The 24,067-nt window shown below is 35.7% G+C and overlaps 1 protein-coding gene across 11 annotated transcripts; it reads right to left on the reverse strand.

The window, feature by feature from the left end:
• Positions 1–1,568: 1,568 nt before the first annotated feature.
• On the reverse strand, positions 1,569–23,012 carry LOC108984396 (SPX and EXS domain-containing protein 1). Of its 11 annotated transcripts, none has more exons than XM_018956331.2 (14): positions 22,807–23,012; positions 20,677–20,812; positions 20,442–20,569; positions 19,938–19,976; positions 19,744–19,836; positions 19,524–19,640; positions 18,657–18,752; positions 17,463–17,576; positions 14,427–14,480; positions 11,444–11,491; positions 10,582–10,732; positions 10,207–10,372; positions 2,432–2,501; positions 1,569–2,092 (listed from the first exon to the last, which is right to left on the reverse strand). In XM_018956331.2, the coding sequence occupies exons 3-14, from the start codon at positions 20,511–20,513 to the stop codon at positions 1,835–1,837; spliced, it is 1,278 nt and encodes a 425-aa protein (XP_018811876.1). In that variant the 5' UTR covers positions 20,514–20,569; positions 20,677–20,812; positions 22,807–23,012; the 3' UTR covers positions 1,569–1,834. The 11 variants fall into 11 exon arrangements, with proteins under 11 accessions (XP_018811876.1, XP_035550738.1, XP_018811877.1 ...); XM_035694845.1 differs by having other exon boundaries at positions 20,493–20,569; positions 20,667–20,812; XM_018956332.2 differs by having other exon boundaries at positions 20,667–20,812.
• Between the last annotated feature and the right edge of the window lie 1,055 nt (positions 23,013–24,067).

Below are 24,067 nucleotides of genomic sequence, written 5' to 3' on the forward strand. Positions count from 1 at the left end.
CAAAACTTGATTTGCCAAAGAAATATAAAATTCAAATCTCTTACAAATTAAATCATGTCATGTCAATGGTCTAAAGAATATCTTTTACACCAACTTAAAAATAGAAGTACACTTAAAATTACCGTCTCATTTCTTCCTCCCACCGGTAGAGTGCACCATAATTAGTAGAAACCATGGTGAAAATCAAAATGGCCACCTAGTAAGTGCTAAGCAAAAGTTGAGAGAGAGAGAGAGAGAGATTTCTTGTGCGCAATCAATGCACCAAGGAATTTTGGCCCTCTCAAATACATCGGTTTTTTTTTTTTTTTTTTCATCTTTCTCATCACCAGAGTTCACATCTTTCAACCTCTCAAATAGACAAATACTTTGGTATTTTTTTCTTTTTTTTATTTTTATTAGAAACTTAAATCCACATAGCTTAGGAAAAGAATTTCTAAGCTATCAGATCGAATTAAGGAGAATAATTTTTCCAGACAAAGTCCTTTAATAGCGGAAATTCAAACTCTACTCAACCGTTTTGAAGACTACATCCATGTTGGAAGATAAGAAAATGACGCAGCGCTCTGCTAGCCAGATATGCTTGGATGTTAGAAGATACAATGCAATGGTGGCATGAAATCCCACAAGTTATTATATTTAGAGTGATATTGCTAGATTATAAAAGAATCTAGAAATAGAGAAATCCTAAAATTACTTGTATAATCACGCAATGCAAGACCATAGATATGTGTGTGTGTGTCTATATATATATATATATAAAGGGCTGTGCTGCGCATCAGCCGGAAGCCGCAGCACACCACACAGGTTTTTTTTTTTTTTCACTCAATGCATTGAGTGTGCGGCGGCTTCAACAAACAGTAGGCTGATATTTATATTTTCTCTATATAAAGTAGTTTCATCCAACTGCGGGCTGAGGCAGTCCATGAGCCCGTCATTTCAGCTGCCTGGCATTGATTTGTATACCCCACCACCAAAACAGCTAATAACAGTTAGGCCATTGTTGTGGTTTCTCACAGGAGTGAGAGAATTTTGAGGCATGGGAAGAAATCGAAGACGGAATTTACTTTGACAACAACAATTAACGAAATTTGCGGTGTAATGCATCTAGGCTGTCTAATCCCGTTGAATGAAAGATGAGTGTTCTTCCTATCATGTTAAGATATTTATGTTACATTAAACGGGTTCAATTTCAACGAAAACTGAACCCCAAGTGTTTCCCATTCGAGACATGCGAAATCGCAAACCATCTGGCACCATTGTCTGGGAGAAAGTGGCATTAACCTGCCTTGTTTTGGTAAATTGCAGTCTGACAGTTATAAAATTTGATCTCAAAACCATTAACGGTAGCTCCTAGCGGTGGCTCTAGTGCCACTCTTTTTGGTAATGCGCTAATAGCAGTGTTGGCTACTAGAGGTTTTATTGTTTGATGTGATTTAGAGCCATTTCACCTGCCTTGTTTTGGTAAATTGCAGTCGACAGTTATAAAATATTATCAACAGTGATATTTAGGAACCATGTTGAGCTTAATCATAAATTATCATCTGAGAAAACTGCAAAAGGCGGCACTCTGGTATGAATGAGAGGAACTCTGATTAGGCACTTAAATTCAAATTTGCACCAACAAATCCAACTATCGAAGACATTGAATCAAAATGAATTAATAAATAGCCAATAAGAAGTCTAATAATTAGACAGCCTACGAACAGAGGGAAAAGTTTTTATATCTTCCTATAAAATGGAATCTCCAACGGAATGCTAAAGTACCCTTGTCACTAAATTGTTTTACTAAACCCAAGGATGATGGGGGCTTGCAAGAGGTTGACTACCTGGTTCACTATACATTGTGCTCAGTAGAAGAAAGTAATTTCTCCTCCTCATTTGTGATGTCATTCGTAGTGAGCTGAAGATTTGACTTGGCGTTCATCTTAATCCACTCATTTTCCACACGGAAGAAGATCCATTGGAAGCGACGGAAAATCTCCAAAGCAGCGATAGTGAACACCGTTATGTAATTATGGCGAAGATGCGCAGACAGCTTGTATGTCCATGTGCAACGCAATACCAGATTGCTCCCTATCACCCAAAAATAAACCTGGAATCCAAACACACATACATATACACAATGATTTCAGACACTATAATTGTTAGAGCCTAGATCCATCACAAAACCAGTCAGACAAGGTCAAACAATGATTGGTGAATTTGCATCAGCTTTATTATGTTTGAGATGGATTCTAAAGCTGGGAGTGGAGACACATTCCCCACAATTTCCAGATTGGGTAATTTGGGTCACATTGGAATACCAAGCCACGCCAGTTCACACTCTTTCATTGGGTAACAATCTTCTTCTAGGATCAGTTGAGCAGGTCATTTAAGGTCATAAAAACAATTTTGTAATTCAATTACTCCAACAAAATAGGAGTAGGCTTACCCATTTTCGTCCGTATAACATGTGTGAGAAGAGATGTGGTTTGCTGAACTTGAATATCCGAGTAAAGCCACTGGCAAAGAGGAGACATTTACCGACCAATCAGAAAATAATGATCAACATGTAATAATTTCTAGAAACGTACGGTCACTTTCCTTAACATGGCCTGTAAGTACATTAAGTGCACAAACTCCAAACAAGATTATCAAACACAGTAGTAAAACTCTACTGAAAAATCAATGTCACCGAATAAGTAACCTAGATTTTCATAAGTAAAAATTTATTGAGCAACTAATTTTGGTGTAACCCTAATATACAGGAAATACACAAAAGATACACCTAAGTAGTGAAAGAAAAAAGAGAGAAAATCTTGATAACTATAAATAGAAAAATGGTAATAAGCTACTGTCCAATGATAGAGTATGAAACAAAAACTCCTTGAACCATCTTTTCACAATCAACAAAATTCCTACAATTCTTTCCCTCCACAAACATTGTGGTAAACACGTGGGATAATTTTTCATAATGACACTTTGAGGACAACCGAACTAGGCTTTCCAACATGCCAAGAGGTCCACTACAGTTTGAGGGCTAACCCAATCAATTCCAAACAAACCTAATATCAAATACCATAAAGCTGTAGCAACCTCACAGTGAAGCAAATACATCTCATCACTCTTCTAATACCATACAACGCCAACCAACCACAATAACATGTCATTTTGTTATGTTGTTCATTGTAAGGATCTTTCCCAAACCATCCAAGCAAACAAAAAAAGACATTGATCATCAAAGCATCCGCGCAAACAAAAAACGAACCTAGCCATTTTTTAATTTGGCTCCAGAACTTCTTGTATCAATATAATTACAATTTAGCTCCAACAACCAGATAATAACATTTGGGGCAAATAAATTTGAAACCACATTTTGATATGAGGACATGGTTGTAATTAGTGTAACTAGTGAGGGTATAATTGTCAATTGTATGTAGTATATATATTTTTTCTGATAAGTTGTATGTAGTAGATATATTGTTGAACATCAATGAATAACAGCAAGTATTCTCTCTATGTTCGACTACATGGTATCCGAGAGTTGAGTAGTCGGTTGGTGGTGGTTGTGCAACGGCATTAGTGGTGGTTAGTGGTGCAATGGTTCGACTGTCGGATCCAAGTTCACCATCGTTGTTCGTGCATCCACCGGCTTTGCTATTCGTAGTCAGCAACCAGTAGGATTTTCAAGGTGCTTCCAATGCTTTTTCAATGTCATCTCCAGTACTGGGCTCCAGAGTAGAGCTCTTGTTCTCTGTGCATCCCGGCGAGTTTCCCATGGTCATCGGTCGCTGGAAGGGCCGTTTGTTGCCGGCAACGTCGAAGCCTCAGAGTGTTTGGTTGTAGATATAAGCTATCCAATCCTTGAGTGCAAATGCCCCCAACTTGGAGTAAGAGCTTGTTACTATCTGGAATAACACCTGTTTGGTAACGAGAATACGGTAAACCAAGACCATTTTTCCTCGTTTAGGATAACCTAATCTATGTTTAAGGTTAGTTTGAAGTCGGTACCAATATATACTCGGTTCAGACCAAATACAGGCCGATTTTGAGCCAATACGTGCCTGTTTCAATCGATACAGGCTGATTCCGACCGATATAGAGCCAAAATATGGTTACTCAAGTCAATTTTTCGGGTAATTGAGCTGGGTTTCTATTTTTCAAGATTGTGTTTCTCGGTTTTTCACCCATATTTCATATTTTGTGTGGATTTTCTGTCTCCAAGTTGAATTGATATTTTTCTATGTCCATGGCAACTAAATTTGAGTCACTGTCACTTACACCAAACTTTAATATACCTATAACTTCGGTGAAGTTGAATGGAAAGAACTATATGTTGTGGTCAAAATCTATTTAAGGCCTCGTTTGTTTTCAGAAAATATCTCATCTCATCTAATCATTACAACTTTCCCAACTTCCAATACAAAATAAAATAAATAATTCAACTTTTTCAAATCCCAAAACAAAAATAATATTAAAAAATATATTTTAACAATATTTTATTCAACTTTTTAACTTTAATCTCATCTCATCTCATATCTGAAAACAAACGAGCCCTAAATGTTTTTGAAAGGCAAAGGGTCTTCGTACCCACTTGGTTGATCTAATGTCTGACTCAACTAGTTCTACATTTGCTCCATGGGAACAAGAAGATGCTCAATCTTGTCCTTGATGTTGACCAGTATTGAGCCTAATATTTGCACTATTTTGATACATTTTAACACTGCTTAAGAGGTGTGGAGTCATCTCAAGCAGATGTATTCGGGGGCTGGGAACATAACCCGTATTTATGAGTTGTGTAAGCAATTCTTTGGGTTGGAATATGGTACTTTGGGCCTGGAAGAGTATTATTCTCAAGTGATGAGCATATGTGAATAACTCCTCAAAATGTATCAATCTATCACTTCTAATGTTTCACGTATGCAACAACGTGAAGAGTTCAATGTTGCTCGGTTTCTTGTTGGCTTAAAACTTGAATATGAGTCGGTGCATTCCCAAATTTTGGCAAGTCCACAGCTTCCCTCATTTTCTAATATGTTCTCCCGACTTCAACGTGCCATGTTATCTGGACAAGGATCTCAATTGTCTTCTGATCAAATTAGTGAGAGATCTGCTTTGGTTGACTCCTATGTTGCTCTTGGTGGGCGTGGAGGCCGGGGTGGTAGAGGTGCACGTGGGGGATGTGATGCCGAAGGTAATCACAGCCGAGGTCGTGAATCTTGTAAGTGCACCGATTGTGATCGCACTAACCACTCAGTGGAGTATTGTTGGGATCTACATGGTAGACCATCTGGGTCTGCTAACCAGGCCATTTGCCAAGATTTTACATCACCGTCAACGAGCTCCAACCCGACTCCAGATATGATTAGTATATCGAAGGATAAGTATGATCAGCTTTTGAGTCACACACATGCTTCATCTTCCATAGCTACTCTTGCCCATTCAGGTACATTGTCTGCATGTCTTGTCTCATCTACTCAAGATCCATGGATCATCGATTCAGGAGCTAATGAACATATGACCGATTTGTCTTATTCCTTATCTAATTTAGATACTATTCTCCAAAGAGTGTTACTCTTGCTAATGGTTCTCTTGCTAAAGTTACAGGCATTGGATCCACTAAGTTCACTTATTCTATATTCTTGTCATATGTTCTATACACTCCTAATTTTTCCTTTAGTTTGCTGTCCATTAGTAAAACTACTCAAAATCTTCAATATTCAGTGACCTTTTATCCCTCTATATGTATCTTTCAGAATCTCAAGATGAGAAGAAGATTGGTACGGGACATGAACCTAGTGGTCTGTATTATCTTGATTCAAACAATCACCCACTCGAGCCCTCACATCCTCATCATCATCTGCTTTTGAATGGCATTGCTGCCTTGGACACCCCTCTCTCTCTTTTGAAACATCAAGTTAGGAATCTTGGAAATGTGTCTTCCTTTCCTTGTGAAGCATGTCAACTTAGCAAACACCATCGTGTCTTTTGTACCTCGAGTTGATAAGTGAGCATCTAGTCCTTTTGAATTGGTTCACTCTTATATATGGGGACCAATCAACATTATATCAAACAAGTTTCAGTATTTTGTTACATTTGTTGATGACTATTGTATGACATAGTTGTTTCTGATAAAGACACAATCTGAACTTCTTTCTATTTTTTTTTTTTTATGACGAGGGAACCACCCCAGGGTAGAGCCCTTAGGACTCACCCATGGAACCTAAATCCCCCAGGGAGACTAGCACAACAACTCACCGCTATGGCCTCCCACTTAAATTGTAGTTTGATCCCAAGGGGAATTGAACCTGTGACATGGGACACATGCACATAAGTTTGCCCTTACCACTTGGGGCACCCACGAATGGGTACTTCTTTCTATGTTCAAAGTCTTTCAGTAAGAAATTAAGGCTGCGTTTGAATGTTGAACTGAGTTGAGTTCTCTATGAATAGTAATGAGTTGAGATGGTTAAGTGAGCTCTGTGAGACCCACCTAAGATAAGTTTAGATATAGTTATGGGAAGTTGAAAAAGGTTGTGGGTCCCTCGTATAAATAGGTGTTGAGTTGAAAAAAGTTGTGGATCTCACGTGTAAAGAAGTTTTGAATTGAGATGAATTTAGTGATTTGAAAGTTAGGTGTTTGGATCAATGTTTTGAATACCGTACCAGTGACCGTTTCAGTCAAGGCATTGAAACAAGATATTTTGGTACCAGTACCGTTTAGGAATAGTCTATATATGAATAAGTTTTATACATAAATTATATTTCAAAATAATAGTCTATATATGAATAAATTATATATAAATATATATATAAATTATAAAGAGTATAATCTGAATTGGGGGTCAAAAAATGAGCTTGCAATTTGTAGAAATGGGAAAAAAAAAAAAAAAGTAAAGGTCGAAATATCAACCGGTATGGGTTGAAATATTGGCCAATAAGGCCGGTATGGCTGAAATTCTAACCAGTACAAAACTATATCCTTCTCTGTACGGTACGAAATTCAAAACCTTGGTTTGAATGTTAGAAGAGATCTAAATCTAAACCGAACTCAACTGAGTTATTTTGACAATGTTAGAGAATATCAATCTAGTGCATTTGCTACGTACTTAAGTAATAAAGAAAATGTTCATCAAACTTCTTGTTCTTATACACCCCAACATAATGGGGCTGAACGCAAAAATTGCCATTTGTTAGATGTAACCCGAGCACTTTTAATACACATGCATGTTCTTAAACGATTTTGGAGTGATGGCATTCTTACTACAACCTTATTAATTGTGCCTTCATCAGTCCTCAATGGTTCCTCTCCTTTCTCCATCTTGTTCCCTTCCTCTCCTTCATTTTCTCTCCCTCCAAAAATCTTTGGATGTGTTCCCTATGTTCATAACCTTGGCCCAAGTTTTGATAAGCTTGATCCACGTGCTACCAAGTGTCTTTTTGTTGTTTATATCCGAACTCAAAAAGGATATCATTGTTATAGTCTTGTTCTTAGATACTACTTCACGAGTGTTGATGTCACCTTCTTTGAGTCCATATCCTATTTTTCAGACACATCTTTAATTGTTGAGTGTGATCCTCTACCATTACCTACTCTTACCCTTCCTCCTTCACACTCACCCATCCTTAACCAACCCTCAGTGTCTTCCCTTGTTCCTTTACAGGTTTACTCGCGTCACTTGCGGCCCCCGGCTCCCACGCCTCAACCAAACTTGTCTCCATCTTCAGATCCTAAGTTACCTAGTATTCAGACTCTCAATCTATTGCTCTCCGAAAAGGTACCTATTCTTGTGCTACTCAACATCTGATTAGCCAATTTGTCTCTTGTCATGTCTTATCTCTTTCATTACCTACATTTTGTTCCTAAGACAGTTCATGATGCTTTATCTAATCCGGGATAGAGGACAAGTATAAAAAATGAAATGGATGCTCTTCGCCATAATGGGATATGGGAACTTGTTCCCCTACCACCTGTTAAACAACCTGTTGGCTGTAAATGAGTATATACAATCAAATTCTATCCAGACGATTTTGTGGAACGTCTGAAAACCTGCTTGGTTGCTAAGGGTTACACTCAAACTTATGGCATTGATTACGATGCTAATTTTTCCCCGGTTGCCAAGACTTCTTCTGTTCGGGTATTGATCTCTTGTTGCTAATTTGGAATGGCTCTTATTTTAGTTGGATGTTAAAAATACATTCCTACATGGTGACTTAAATGAGGAAGTTTATATGGAGCAACCACCTTGGTTTGTTGCTCGGGGGAGCATCAAGGTACTGTATATGGTTTGAAACAATCTCCTCGAGCATGGTTTGGGAGGTTTTCTAGTGCTGTTTTGGCATTTGGTCTTCATAGATGCCAAACACACCATTCGATATTTCACCTACATAGTGATGCAGGTCATATTTTGTTGGTTGTATACGTGGATAACATTGTAATTACTAGGAGTGACTCAGCTGGAATTGCTTAGCTGAAACAATTTTTACATGATCAATTTCAGACAAAAGACTTGGGCAAGCTTAGATATTTTCTTGGAATTGAAGTCGGTAGATCTAAAAAATGTATTAACCTATCTCATAAAAAATATGTATTTGACCTTTTAGAAGAAACTGGCACGTTGGGTGCACGACCTATTGACACTCGTCACACTCCTATGAACCCAAATCATAAAGTCTTGAAAGAGGAAGTAGAGTTGTTTGGAGATCCAGGTCGGTATCAAAGACTTGTTAGGAAATTGAATTATCTTACTATCACTAGACCTGACATATCTTATGCAGTGAGTGTAGTGAGTCAATTTTTACAAACACCCAAGGTCTCACATTGGGATGCTATAATCCATATTTTTCGTTATCTTAAGCGAGCTCCTGGCCTTGAATTGTTGTATAGACCAAATGGACATCTTAGAATTGATGCCTTTTCAAATGCTGATTGGGCAGGATCTCCTTTAGATAAAGATCTACTATTGGATATTGTACCTTTGTAGGAGGTAACTTGGTTACATGGAAGAGTAAGGGTTGGTTTGGTTACAAAAAATCAAACTATCTCATCTCATCTCATATAATTATTACAACTTTCTCAAACTCCTACACAAAATATAATAAATAATTCAATTTTTTCAAATCTCAAAAAACAATAATATTAAAAAATAATATTCTAACAATATTTTATTCAACTTTCAACAAAACATCTCATCTCATCTGAACTGCATAACCAAACGAGGCCTAAGAAACAAACAGTAGTAGCTCGATCTAATGCAAAAGCTGAATACAGGGCAATGGCTAACACTACTAGTGAGCTGACACAGTTACAACACTTCCTTAAAAGAGATTGGATTTCAAGCTCCTGTCTCTCTTCAGTTATTTTGTGATAATCAAGCTGTAGTGCATATTGTCTCTAATCCTGTGTTCCATGAGAGGACTAAACACATTAAAATTGATTGTCACTTCATTCGAGATAAGATACTAAGTGGTGACATTTGAACACCTTTTGTGAAGTCTACTGATCAACTTGCAGATATGTTTCCTAAGTCATGTGTTATAGTCAGTTAAAGCTTATTTGTTCTAAGCTAGATTTATATGATATATATGCCCCAGATTGAGGGGGAGTGTTAGAGGACATGGTTGTAATTAGTATAACTTGTGAGGGTATAATTGTCAACTATATGTAGTATATATATTGTTGAACATCAATGAATAACAACAAGTATTCTCTCTATGTTCGACTACAACATGTTATAGAGTGGCACAAAACCCTTGAGGGTTGCTCAAGTGGTAAGGGCCTTGCTCTTGGGGATATACTCCCACCAAGTGTAAAGTTCAAATCCTTGACTGCAAACAACTTCTAGGGGCCACATCCCATCGGTGAAAAGCCGATGATCTACCTAATTCGTGTAACGTGAATATGTTACACAGGTCTAAGATCTAACCGGGTAAAAGACATGTTGTGTTTGCACGATATCCGGTGTTCCTCGTCATCCAAAAAATAAAGCGGCACAATATGACTATCAAAGTTTATTTAGCCTTTCTAGAATAACAAAGTGAGAAACAGGCCCACTTGTGCACATAAAATCCAAAGGTGTTAGATTTTACATAAATGATTCTAGAAGAAAACAGTAGGAAAAGGATTTATGATTTCCATGCGATTATAGTTACTTCGAAAAAAAAGTTAGTTAAAGGGATAAGTTTGATTAAAACATTATATTGTGAAGTTATTAACAGTTGACATACCTCAAGTCCCAGTCCCGGGTCACATCCCAATAGAATGAGTATAAAGAGTTCAAAACACTAGAGAGAAGCCAGAGAGGCCGATAAAAATTTGTCCACCTATCAGGGAAGACATGATATTTAAGGGCTGAAAGAAAAATCACTGGTACTGCAGTCGAATATTTTAACGCTGAAACCACAAGAAAATAAAGTCACTACAAAATTGAGACAATGAAAGCATAACAGATCAATCTAAACAATTTTTTTTATTAGTAATAAAAACTTTTATTGATGAAAACAATAGGCACAGCCCATATACACAGGATGTACACGAGAGAACGGATGATAAACAACATATGGATAAGATACTGCATATGTAACATTACCATGAGATCTTACCATTCAGAAGGGTTGTCTTCTCCCGGGTATCCTTGTATTGTCGAAGACATTGAAAGAAACGAAAAAGGTAAGGCAAGACAAGAACTAAAGGAATTGCAATGGAGTGACTGCCGCAAACAGAATCAGCTTCAAACCATGCAATAGTGGCAACCTGCTTGATTAAATAGATAAAATAAAATCTCTTAACATGATAGATATGAAGCATCAAATTCATATCAAACCACTTCCAATAAAAAGACAAGTGAAAGTTTTCACAAGCCTAACTTAAAATAATAGGAAAATCTACAGGCTCCATTAGGAATTTAAGCAGTAAGAAAGGCTGATGACTAAGGGTCATGGAGATACTGTCAGAGGATTTACAACATCACACAGTCTTCTCACTTGCTTTCACATGTCACCAACCTCTATCAATTTTCACAACAATATACCATCAGCAGTAATTGGACCGAATTCTCACAGGTTATTAATTGAGTTTCAAAATTATCTGAATGCATCTTTCAACTCAACAGTAATTTCAAGGAAAATTGATAAAAAGAAAATTTTAGCCGTTTTGTTGATCTACTCTCTCCTAGAAGACCACATCTCCCACTCGATTCCATCAATTAGAAATTTGTTGCATTTTTTAGTAATGTGAAGAAGGATTCATTTGGTTACACCAACATACAATATATAATGAGAAAATCTAACATGGAACAGGTAAAGTGAAAGAACCAAATATAGAAAGAAAGAACAACTTGGCTTTCAATCCGGGCCAAAAAGATAAGATGGAACCTGATGAAATTTTCTTTTAAAACAGAAAAACAAGCCGAGTAGAGTTATTCTGGAATATGCATAAACTCAAGCTAAACAACAGAACACTGACCTGTCGATGGAGCATTCTACATACTGAACGCTCCAGATCTGAAAAAACCTGCACAAAAGCAACAAGTATATGCACTGACAAAGGTATTGTTGCAAGTATATATCCAAATATAGATATTAAAACCATTTCCCGACTCTAGAACCCCAAGAGAAGGCTAAACTGTAACGGCCAAATTTAGGACTTAAAACTAGTATTATATTTTTTTATTTATTTTATTTTTATTATCATTTTATGAAATATGCTAACAGATAAATTAAAATAGTGATTCCTTCCCTATCAAACCTTCGTATAGTTATCCATTAGGTTCCCATATTAGATTAGGTTCCTAGTTTGAGACTAACCCCAACTCAAACTCTTCAAAAATCCTCTCAGAATCCATATCCTCGTAGGAATAATTTCCTAAGTGTAGCCAACTTCAAACACTAGCATACCTCCTGAGGACTCACGCCACTCCCCTCCCCATCGTCTATAAAATCCCACGAAAACCCTATGATTTAAACACACAAAAATACATGGAGGAAGAACTCACTTTCGCATAAGCCTTATATACTCTGCCCAGCCACCGCCGACCACCCTAGGACGTTGGAGCAATACCCCCGGCTGCCCAAAAATCGCCGACCAGCCCAACCCCGTTGAACCCACTCCTTTTTGATAAGTCCCCGACGAGATCTCTCTCTCTTCCCGTGATTTTCAGTTCTCGGTCTAACTCCCTCACTCTCTCTCTTGCATCGCACCACTGCCAGAGGATCTAGTCACGTCGCCGGTCGCTTTCAGCCACCCCAGAGCCACCGTTGCCTCAGCCTCCTTCCCTTGGTGAGTCCCCTGTTAGCGCACGACTCCCTCCCATAATCAAGAGCTCTCTGTGTCTTGGCCTTATGCCTTCCAAAGAAAGCTTCTACTCTTAATCTAGGAATGGGCCTTGGGCCTTAAGCCCAGTCGGTCGAATGCCTCCTTACTTTCCGAGTGGGCTAAATCAATGTGGGCCTGATGTTATTTTGGGCTCGTATTTCACAGAAAAATCCAATAACACTACTAAATTATTTAGTCACAATTAACTATATATTACAAGCATTTACTTATTTTGCAAGGAAACAAGATAACTACTATGTTAAAATTCTAATTTTGTTTTAATCTCGTAAACAACCACAACACGTTCATCTAGAAAATTAGTAACATCGAGTACCTCGTATAGGTAACGCGCTACAAGTTGGAAATCATGAAGCAGCGCTAAGAGGTAAATAGTATAATCATATAAATGCATGAGTACTGTGAATCTTATTGTTATGCATGAAAATATGATGTGCTTATGATTGTTATCCGCGTTACGCTAAGAGACAAGTCAAGGTTAGATTCCCTTTCACGATCTATGATGAAATATGAGATTATAGTTGAATGAATGAATTTGTTGTTTGATTGATTGAACGTTACTAAAAACATATGGAAGCCATGAGATGTTCATGTAGTAATCCAAGTCAAGTATGCCATGTAATAGAATAGCCAAATTATGCAAGACATGTTCATGTAATACTTAGATTATGTATGCCATGTTCATGTAGTACTTAGATCATGTATGCCATGTTCATGTAATACTTAGATCATGTATGCCATGGAATGTCATAAAATGTTCAGATCATGCTATGTCATGTCATGTTATGCTACGCCATGTACAAGAACATGCCATGTTATTTTATGTCATGAACAAGAATATGCCATGTTAGAAAAGTTTATGAAGCCTAATAAATTCTCGTACATTAAGAAAGATAGAAGTTTTTAAGACATTGCCACGGACTCAAGCATGGTTAACCACAAGTTAAGTGAAACACGCTTCAGTTAAGTGAAACACGGACTCAAGCGTGTTTCACTCAATGTTATGCCAGTTAAGTGAAACACGGACTTAAGTGTGTTTCACTCCATGTTATGCCAGTTAAGTGAAACACGAACCCAAGCATGCTTCACTCCATGTTATGCCAATTAAGTGAAACATGGACTCAAGCGTGTTTCATCCGTGTTTCACCTATGTAATGCAAGTTAGGTGAAACACGGACTCAAGCGTGTTTCACTTCATGTTAAGACAAGATAAACAAGTTATTATGCATTCATGTTACATGTTTGCCATGATTATGCATGTTTCCGCTCATGTTAATGATGAATATATATACTATGTGAATCTATGACGATATATATATATACGTAAAGTTTTCATAAAGTTATATTACGTGTTTAATTATGAATCTGTGATGCTGTATGTATGTCATGAAGAGTCTTCAGAAATTAAGTCCATACTAGGCTAAATTATATTTTACGGTATGATGTGTTACTTACTGAGTATTCAACTCATTTTTGTTTGTCTTCATGTTTTCTTCTATGTGTAATTCTCACAGATGGTGATTATGATGACACAGAGCTGGATGGCCAGGAGTAGATTTAGTACAAAGAATTAGGAAGGAATAAGTGATATTCACACAAAAATTAGATTTCTTTTTATGTCATTCATAGGATTAGTTTATGTTCTTTTACTTTACATTCAGTCTTCGAAACAATTATGTTCAATTCAGTTTTAACATTTTAATGCTTTTCAATAAATGAGGTATTTCAAGATATGAATCTCTTTACCGGGCATTATATTATGAATGTTAGTAATATCTCTATCCTATGGGAATGGGGTGTTACATAAACGAGGGTTGTGATTGTAGTTATGCTTATCCCATACTTTCTCCACAAAAAATAAATAACTGAATAAATTGAGAAAACATATGCATGCCTATCTATGTACGTGTCTGTGCACATGTATCGTAATTAAATTTTTTTGTAAGTAAAATATAGTTATTACATATATAAAAAAAAAATCTATTTTTTATTATTATTATAGAAGAAACAACCATATAATAATGTTTGATACAATAATTAGATACCCAAATGTTAAACAACTGATAAAAATGGGAATTGACATAGACAACAGTTAAATTAGAAAGATGATACATACTTTCGCCATGGAGGTCAAGATATCGGCCAAGAAAAAATCAGAAAATGATATTGCCTGTATTCATAAAAATTAAAATTAAAATTTAAAATTTAAAATTTAAAATTTAAAAAAAAAAAATCTCATTTTAGAACAGCATACAAAAGCCTAAACAAAGAAGAAAGCATTTACCCCACCAAAATAGGGCAGAATATACCATCCACTCCTAGGTATAACGAACAAGGCCTTACAGCATAATCACTATATCTCTTCTTTTTCTTTATCTCTTCTCTATAGAAAGCGAGGTTGATATATGGTGGATATTCTTAGGGATAGAGTGGTACCACACTGCTGTGTACAATTAATTGAAAAAACTCTGTTAACAAATTTGCTTTTGATTTTTCAAATGCCTGTATGAATACTGTTTCAATGATGTATTTCTCCCAGAAATAGCTCCTTAGCTTCGCTTGTTTGTTGCTGCACATGTCACGTTCTGGCATTCACCTATTGCACAGATTGTGCAATTTCATAATACGTCTTTTAAAAGATTATGCAGTATGATTTGATCAAATAAGCCCACATTAAATACATAGTCAGCCGATTGTGAGCCCTCAGGTAATGTTTTTTCAACTCTTTTACCCGCAAAGACGAATACCCCATCAATTCAATGCTAGGCATAATGAGTATCAGGACCTAAAAAAAGTTCTCTTTTTGTCCTATCTTATGAACTTGGGTGTAATGGGATATTGGACAGGAAGTGGTGGACCCCTATAAGCCGATGACCCTCTGAGCTTTAGGTTAGTGTGACTCCTAAAACTCTTGCCCTCCCATTGCAAGTTGATACCATATTTGTTGTGTAACAATGACCACAAACCAAAGTATCCGTGCAGGCATCATTACAGTTGTGGGATCAAAGTCCTGCCAGAATTTTTCATCTCAATTGATAGGTGATTAATGATTATGCTGTTTACAGTGAATTCACTTGTTTCAAGTTTTTATAAAGTATCATGCATTGAAAAATGCTACCTAATTGTAGTTCTATTCACTGGAACGCAGTTTAATTACAGTAAATTTTGTTAATCATCCCATAAAAGTAAAATGCCCCAACTCTCCATAGCTTTATGGGAAATGATTGGTTAAGTTAGGATTTTCATTAATGGAAAGTATCCAAGTAGGGACTTTCCTGTTATAAAAAGTTATATGTACATATCAAGAACAAGGTTTTGAAACCAAAAAAGTGTCTAGAGAGATGTTAGACATTGAGAATTACAGTAAATTAGAGGATGGACTCAAGGGTTAAAAAATTATGACTATGACTTGGTTTTTGGGGTACATGTGATCAAGTTCAGATTCTATGGTGCTCAGACTTCAATCTTCATGAAGGAGTCCTCAAGCCTCAATTGTGATAAGAAATAGGATATTTCAGAAGAAAAATAAATAAATTTCTTGGAGAACTAAAAGGTCAAACATTGATTTCCTATCCAAATTAGGATTAGGATTTCAAAAAGTCAACTGAAAGAAAAAACATTTGGTTGAGGGATCAATCAACGGGATTTTTAAGTGAAACTTGAAACCGTTTGACAAGTGTTGAAGAAAGGGACATTTAGAATCAAGAAATTTTTTTCTTATATTTCAATTAGTGGAATCCAAGTTCTATTAGGTTAGAAATTAGAAAAAAATTGAAACTTCAAGGCACTTATCCCAAAAATAAAAAACTTGTCAAAAAATTGATACTTCAAGGCATGGCCAGTAAATAGGGGCCAACTAGAGCATGGATTTTTCTCAATTTCAAGTAGGTTTTACTCCTGGAAAATGATAGGGTTACTACCCTCTTACTACTAATTTACTACTTTTTTTACATTTGATTTTTTTTATAATTTTTTATTTTACTTAATAGTTAAGGAAGTGATAATTAGTAAATTTATATATTTTTTTAATTTTTTCTTAATGATTAAAGATGTTAAAAAAATACTTAAAATAAAATGATAAAAAAAATAAAAACACTACAAGTAGTAGATGGGTAGTAGATAGGTAGTAAGCCTATCACTACCCTTTACTCCTATATAAAGGGATTTAAACCCCTTAAAAAGGCAGATAACAGCTTCCCACATAAAACCCTACACATTTAGAGGAATTTGGTTAAGAATTTTACAAGCAGTAAAGATCAGTTGGCGAAATTATACCGAAAGTTCAAGATTGAAAAATTTTAACGTGTGACAGATACTTGGATATATGATAGCCCTTACTCCATGAGTAATTCAGATTTCTTGTAAATCTAATAATAATAAAAGGGTGAAAACCAAAGAGGTGAATCTGGTCATTAAACGTGGTGCAGTATAAGGTTGTTATTTCTCAAAAGTTAACATTTGTTACCTTTACGTTAAATGAAAGAAAGCATCATGATGGATGAATACATGTTATTCTTTATCAATAGTTTCCTTTGGCCATATGATGAGGATGCGGTGGTACCAAAGCAAACAATTCATGTTAAATGTTGTAAAGATGTTTTCATAGAAATTTAACTTGATAACATTCAATTCATTTTTGTTTTTATATTTTAAAATGCCAGATAACAATGAGGACAGGTTTGCAAGCCAGAGTCAGTAGAGGAGATGTTGACCTAGTGAAGATTTGAATTTTGTTTGGACTTGTATATCATAATATGATTTTTCCTTAGTTATGCCAGATTGTTATATTTATCATTTTTAGGCTTAATAAAGTGCATGGTAGTATTTAAAGTTTATAGCGTTAATAGAACTCTTATTACCCAGTGCTATGGAAAGTTTGAAGTACTATTCCTTTTTTTTTTTTATATATAAGTGTGAAGTACTATTCCTAACCTAATCAAGAATGGGGTATTATAGAAAGGCAACAGTACATGCCTTTTTTCAATTCACTAACCTTCTTAAAAGGAAGAAGCAAGTAAAAAAGTACAAGCAAGATTTGTGAAAACCTAGAAAACATGCAAGGAGCTTTTGTACTTATTGGCCTTTGTCATCGGCAAGAAGAAAAAAACATGCAAGTTTTCTGGAAAGAAGAAGATAACAAAAACACACTTGCCTGTAGTGGAAGAAGTATTCGCCAAAGAGTCCTTAACAAGTAATAGCGTGATGACATATAAAAAATATCAAATGGGAATACTAAAATCATTGCAACAGCACAATATAGGAGCACCTGCAGAAGAGTCCCATTTGGTGTTAATCAGTTGAAATGGTTTCAACATGCCAGTAAAAGTATGGCAAAACACAGATCAATTATATGTCAATGGGATATCTGATGATGAGCAATTTAGTATCTTATGGTAAGATTAAAATAGACTTGATATACACAATTCAGGAGCATTAAACTGAAATACATAGAGGACAAATGTTAAACAAATATATCATTTATGCTTGACAGATTATATGGTTATAGTATTTTACTTATCAAAAACAATTATGCTTGACAGATCAAGTCATCTGAATAAGCAGACGTTTTCTGTTGTAGACATTCATGTTCACGAATCTGGCCAACTCCCCATCTAGAATAATATTAAAACTAGTCTGAAGTCCAGTAAATGCATCAAACTCAATTTAAATATCAAAGCACAAATAAGAGTTTTCTACATAAATATCCTCACTATTCGTATACAATGTAGCAATCACACCAAAGTTCTAAATAAAGAATTCTAGGAAAAATGTATCTAGAAAAAATGTCCTTAAATTCTTTCATGACATGGAACCTCATCAAGGCAGAACCCTTTGGACCCACCCTGGGAATTAAACCCTGGATACCTGACTCCACCCACCAGAACTATGTATCAGGTAATCTAGTGGAACTTCTAAAGCAGAATCGAACCTAGAATGTTTGAATCAACAGCTCATTCCAAGTTCACCCTTTTTTACCACAAGGCTATGACCTGACAGGTATAAATGCACTTACAGTCGACCAAAGAATAGAAACATGAATAAACAACTAACAAAACTACTATAGAAATTAAATAGCTCATGGTGTCACTTCATTATAAGGATTAAAATGATCCAAGTTTTAGACCTTTTCAGGTAAGCAGGAATCTACCTATCGCATGCCAGATTTTTTGTGTGTGAAGACACTTCACAAACAGTTCATAAAGTTTTTTTGATAGGTGCAAACAGTTCATGAAGTATAAACAAAAATTTTCAAGTAGCTTTTTACAGTGAAAAAGAAATTACTGGAATCAAATAATTAAATAAAAGAATTTTTCAATAAATGCATGAGTGGATGCATCTATTACACTGGTTGTGAAGCGGCCAATGATACTTCTCCATTGGAATAAAGATAAAGATATGCTGTCATGCTAGTTGGGACAATGATAGTCATCCATGTGGCACACTGCACATAAAAAATTGATGGTCAGACTTACTATGGAGACATATCCACAATAGCATGTACATGAAGAAACATTGTTTTCTTTTATAAGTATAAAGTAATAAATTAATAATTTGAAATAGGTAGAAGAATGTACTAACAATTTACAGGATTCAATATTAAATATCTTGCATGTAAATGTGTAAACCCACACGACAATATGATGACTAACAAAAAATATCATCTCCAGACAAAGGGCAGGATCCCTCAGCCACTCAAACAAAGATTTTTGTTTCTTTACAAATTAATTATATCTAAAGTCTTAGTCATAATTGGACCCTAGTTACATGAGAAGTTTAATACTTCTTACTGTTACTACAGCCTTTATGACAAAAGTGAATAAATATGATAAGGAAACAAGTAGCTAATTCTTTGCCAACTAAACGACATATTTTGTAAAAATGAGACAAATTTAAGTCAAATCTATCTCCAACTTCCATTGATGATGTAATGGAAAACTAGAACATAGGTTAAACACTACACCTTAATTTGGACATCTTCTTCAACAGAAAAGATAGTTTCAAACACAAACTACATTTATAAAATCCAAGAATCAATTTAGATGAGGAAGAGAGTTTAGCTTAGGACACATTTTGCCCCCCCCAAGAAAAAAACAAAAAAAGGAAATTGTGGTAAGCTGCTATTGCATGGCATAATAACACAAAGACAAAAGCATCAGTAGACATTATTGGTAGTGAAATAACAGAGTCAACATCTTGCAGTGTGATATAGTACCTTCCAAATTTCTCTGTGAGTTAAATGGTTTTGATCGAGATCAAAAATTTTTGCATAATTGACACTGGCTTGGGAAAAAAACCATAAATTAATTCCCCAAAGCCAAACTGTCATAGTCTGCAATACCGAAGAAAATGTGTCACTTTACTGATAAAAAGTGTAAAAAAATATAAAAATATTGAGAAGATAGTCTATTGTCAATAAGAAAACAATAACTAACCATAAGAAGTAGAGGATTATAATACAAAAATGCCTCGTATAGAAATAAATCACGCAAGTCCACACTCATTCTCATAACAGAATCCCATCCAATCTGCAAGATTCACATATAGAAAATGAGAAAATCCTGACAACCTCAAATCCAATGTAATGCTACTGCTCCTATCAGTACTAAAAATACAAAATGGAACTAACCTTGCAACAACTGAAACCCCAGACAAAGAATAACAGTACCTGAACATAGTCTAAATTACAAACTTGGTAACAAAGATGAAAAGAACCAGGGAAAAAACAAGAGCATAATAAAGCATACCTTTGACTTAAATGAAAAGACAACTCATCAGAAGGAACCATGATATCTATCTCTAAATTCCTCTATGTCGAATATCTAAACTCAAAGTTAAACTGAAAAAATAATTTTTTATTTTATTGGCACCGGTTGTCCTAGTACAGAGTCCCAACTAATCCCGGGAGTCCACAAGCCCTCAGCAATGAGTTTCCCGCAAGTGCACCTTAGGTAATTCAAGGGGAAGCTCCCCAAGTCCGATGGCCCCTAGAAATTGTTTGCACCTAGAGGATTCAAACCTTAGACTTGGAGGGAGCATACCACCAAGTCCAAGCCTTTACCACTTGAGCCAACCCCTAGGGGTTAAAAAATAATAATTATAAAATATTTATATCATATCAAACTAGTAAAACCTTGAATCTCCATAATAAAATTGGTGACGGCATGATTACAGCAGTGCTCACTGGAGTATTCACACCCTTCATATCATTTGCATCTATTGAATTCAAGAAACCTTCCTCAACACCATTTTCCAGCTCATCTGTACGTGAAAGACATTCAATGTGTTAGATCTAATGGAAACAAAAATCATGGGAAAAAAGTGAACAGAAAATGCTTAAGACTTATATGATTGTAACTTGATTGTGCCAAGATCAGAGAAAACAGGTCTGCTTCCAGACTTCCGTAAGTGCGGACTATTGGAAGGGGCTGTCACAAGACCTCCAAATATAGATGAAGATAAGCAGATAGAAATGTATTCCACAACTTAACCTACACTAAGAACCTGCAATATGTGAAATTACATGAAAAACCAAAATTCATAAAACCACATCCATGGTAGAACTTATTTTTTTTATCGGTAAATATGAATTTTATTAAAGAAAGGCGAAGCCAAATACACAGGACATATACAAGAGCAACACCTAGGCATGGGTGTCTAAAGATACAAGGAAATCATGTATGTTCATGTTGTTAAAGTCTATTACAATCGACCAATGGAATAAAGTTTGAAGAAAAAAAAGTTCTAAGCTTGTCCATTGTCCGTTCACAATCCTCAAAGCTGCAACCATACCTCTCCATCCAGATGCACCACCACATGGTAGAACTTTTAATTGACCATTTTCTTTAGAACACAAAAGGCCATCAATTAAGGCAGTCGTCCAAATGGTAATTAATCCATGCACTTAGATAATTTAAAAGGGATCAATAAGGTCATAATTCTTTTAGGGGTGGTAACAGGGCATACATGTAAAATATAGCACATACCCCTAGGGGTTGGCTCAAGTGGTAAAGGCCTTGGGCTTGGGAGTATGCTCCCCCCAGGTCTAAGGTTCAAATCCCCTTGGGTGCAAATAATCTCTAGGGGCCATCGGACTGGGAGATTTTCCCCTTGAATTACTCAAGGTGCACTTGCAGAAAACTCATTGCCGAGGGCCTGTGCACCCCTGGGATTAGTCGGGACGCTATTCTTGGAAACCTGGTGGCAATAAAAAAAAAACATGTAAAATATAGCACATTTCTATTTATTTATCTATTTTAATAAGTAAATACGGCACACTTTAATCGAATAGTTCCTAACACTTCCTGTTCGTATATTCGCATACAGTAAAATAAACCAGGGCCAGTTACCTAAGGTTTCCAAAGGGCAGCAAGACTCCTAGCACAAGATCTAACCACAACATGAAGAACATGAGATTGGAACCTACGATCCCAATGGCAATATTTTTTTTTTTATAAGTAAACAATTGTATTAATAAGAATAGGTATAGCCCAAGTACACAAGATGGTGTACAAGAGGTAATACACATTTAGGAAAACTGGTAGAAATTGACAATCCCAACAGCAATATTGGAGGCATAATTAAACAAAATTTCTTGATGAGAAACAATAACCTAATTCACATTAATTAGAGCATAAATTACTTGCAATCCCCAGCATAAAGTGTGTATAGTTGAGGAACTGGGACAACTTATATATGTTAGTTTTTATTTCAACAACACAATATGGCTTCGATTGTTGACTATCCAAGCTGCTTCCCAATAGAAAAGCCACCATTTGCATTGCACAAATTGAGTCCAATTGCAACTGAGTACATTGGAAAAATAAAATCCACACAAGCAAGCCCAATTGTTCATGATAAAGATCCATTCAACTCAAATGAGAGCCACAACATATAAAAGGCAGATATAACTGACGAGTTCCCGCACGTCAACAAGCAAAATGCACAGCATCCACATAAGCGACTAACTCATGGGCTTCCTAATTCTTTCCAACATACTATGTACCTCTACTTGCACCAACCAACCCCGTCAACAATTGCTGTATTGTACATCAAGAAACATATTAAGTTGCTACAAACAAAAGAAATGCCAAAAGATCACTGTCTCCTAGACGTTAAAAGTTAAAACTCTAGTACTGAAAACTCCGAGTATATGAAACAAAATTTATCATGGAAATTGCCAACGTATTTCATTACTATCCAAACAAAAATCAGACCAAAATATAGTACTGAAAATTCCGAGTATGTGAAACAAAATTTATCCGAAATGGAAATTTCCAACGTATTTCACCACTATCCAAACAAAAATCAGACCAAAAATTTTTATCTAAACCCCAGAATTACTCATCAAACCCCACTTCCCCAAAACCAGGAAAATCCACACAAAATAAAAAGAAGAAGAAGAATACGAAGAAGAAGAAAACAACCAGTATACAATAAGAACAGAGACAAGCAAAAACAGAGAGATCATAAACTGAGTCAGATCCGAAGAGACCTACAGAGGAAGATTGGTGAATGCGATTGAATTGCATGTTGGCGCAATGCTGAGCTCCCTCTTGCTCAGCTGGATCTCTCTGCCTGAGTGCATGCAATTTTTCCCCGACTGAGTTTCGTGCAAGAGGAGTGCCGAGTGAGGGGGATTTGAGTACTACGCTGTCGAAACTTCGAAAGAATTAGGCGCTATTGGCCAAGCAAATGGAACACGAATATTACAATAGTATGGGGATCGATTTGCAAACTAAAGAGTTTGTGTCGACTATTGAGGGCCTTGAGGCTGTCGAGGCGTGTTTGGTTTCGCGAGTGCCTCGTGAAAAAAAGAGAATAAAGTAACGTTTAGATGTTGAATTGAGTTGATATAATAAAGTAAATTTTATAGAATTTATTTATGAATATATTTAGATGTTAATATGAGTTTAGAAAGTTAAAAAAGTTTATAAGTCTTACATATAAAGAGATTTTGAGTTAAGATAAATTTAATAATTTGAGAGTTAGGTATTTAGATGTTAGAGTTAGTTTAAAATTAGATTGAATTGAGTTGAACTTAGATAAATTTAACAACCTAACGGAGCCTAAATTACTTGTTAAAATTTACTTGTAACAACTATTGATTCATCGGACTTTGCTCATTGAAATTCATAATTCATGTGTTTTAATTTTATTTTTTTATTTTTTTTTTATTGAACTGAAACTTACTTGTAAATGATAAGGTAAATTAAGAATTAAGAGGCTGTAATGTAACGTGACCATTAGTTTTACTATACATCATTATATGTGTTTACGCTTTCATAGCTATTGAAAAATTTTAAAACTCATTATAAATATTAACATCATTCAAGTAGTGTTATTTGAAATTTTTTACACCACACATCATCTGTTGGGAAATATATTCTGAAATTTTTTGTAAACTAGAGAATATGTAAAATAACAATTACAAATTTGAAAGAGAGAACCCGGTGTTGAGGCACGTTGTGATAGACGCTTTCTTTAGAGTAGATTCCGCCACCTCCAATATTAAACATGCACTAGGCTTCTTGACAGTCTACTCTCAAGATACAACAACGTCGGTTCCCGTTAATCTCCTCGTCGATACACACAAAAGGAGATTCTCGAACCCGATATAAAATAACCAAAGCCTAAAGAAAGAAAGATAAAGAGAAGGATGAGATGTTTCTCTAAGTTTTGTAGAGAATTTAGAGTTAATGAATTTGTGGGTGGGGTTCCCTATTTATAGAGAATGAAAGGTCACATGTGAAAAGTCAC

Source organism: Juglans regia, chromosome 10, assembly GCF_001411555.2.
Source record: "Juglans regia cultivar Chandler chromosome 10, Walnut 2.0, whole genome shotgun sequence".
Taxonomy (NCBI): Eukaryota; Viridiplantae; Streptophyta; class Magnoliopsida; order Fagales; family Juglandaceae; genus Juglans; species Juglans regia.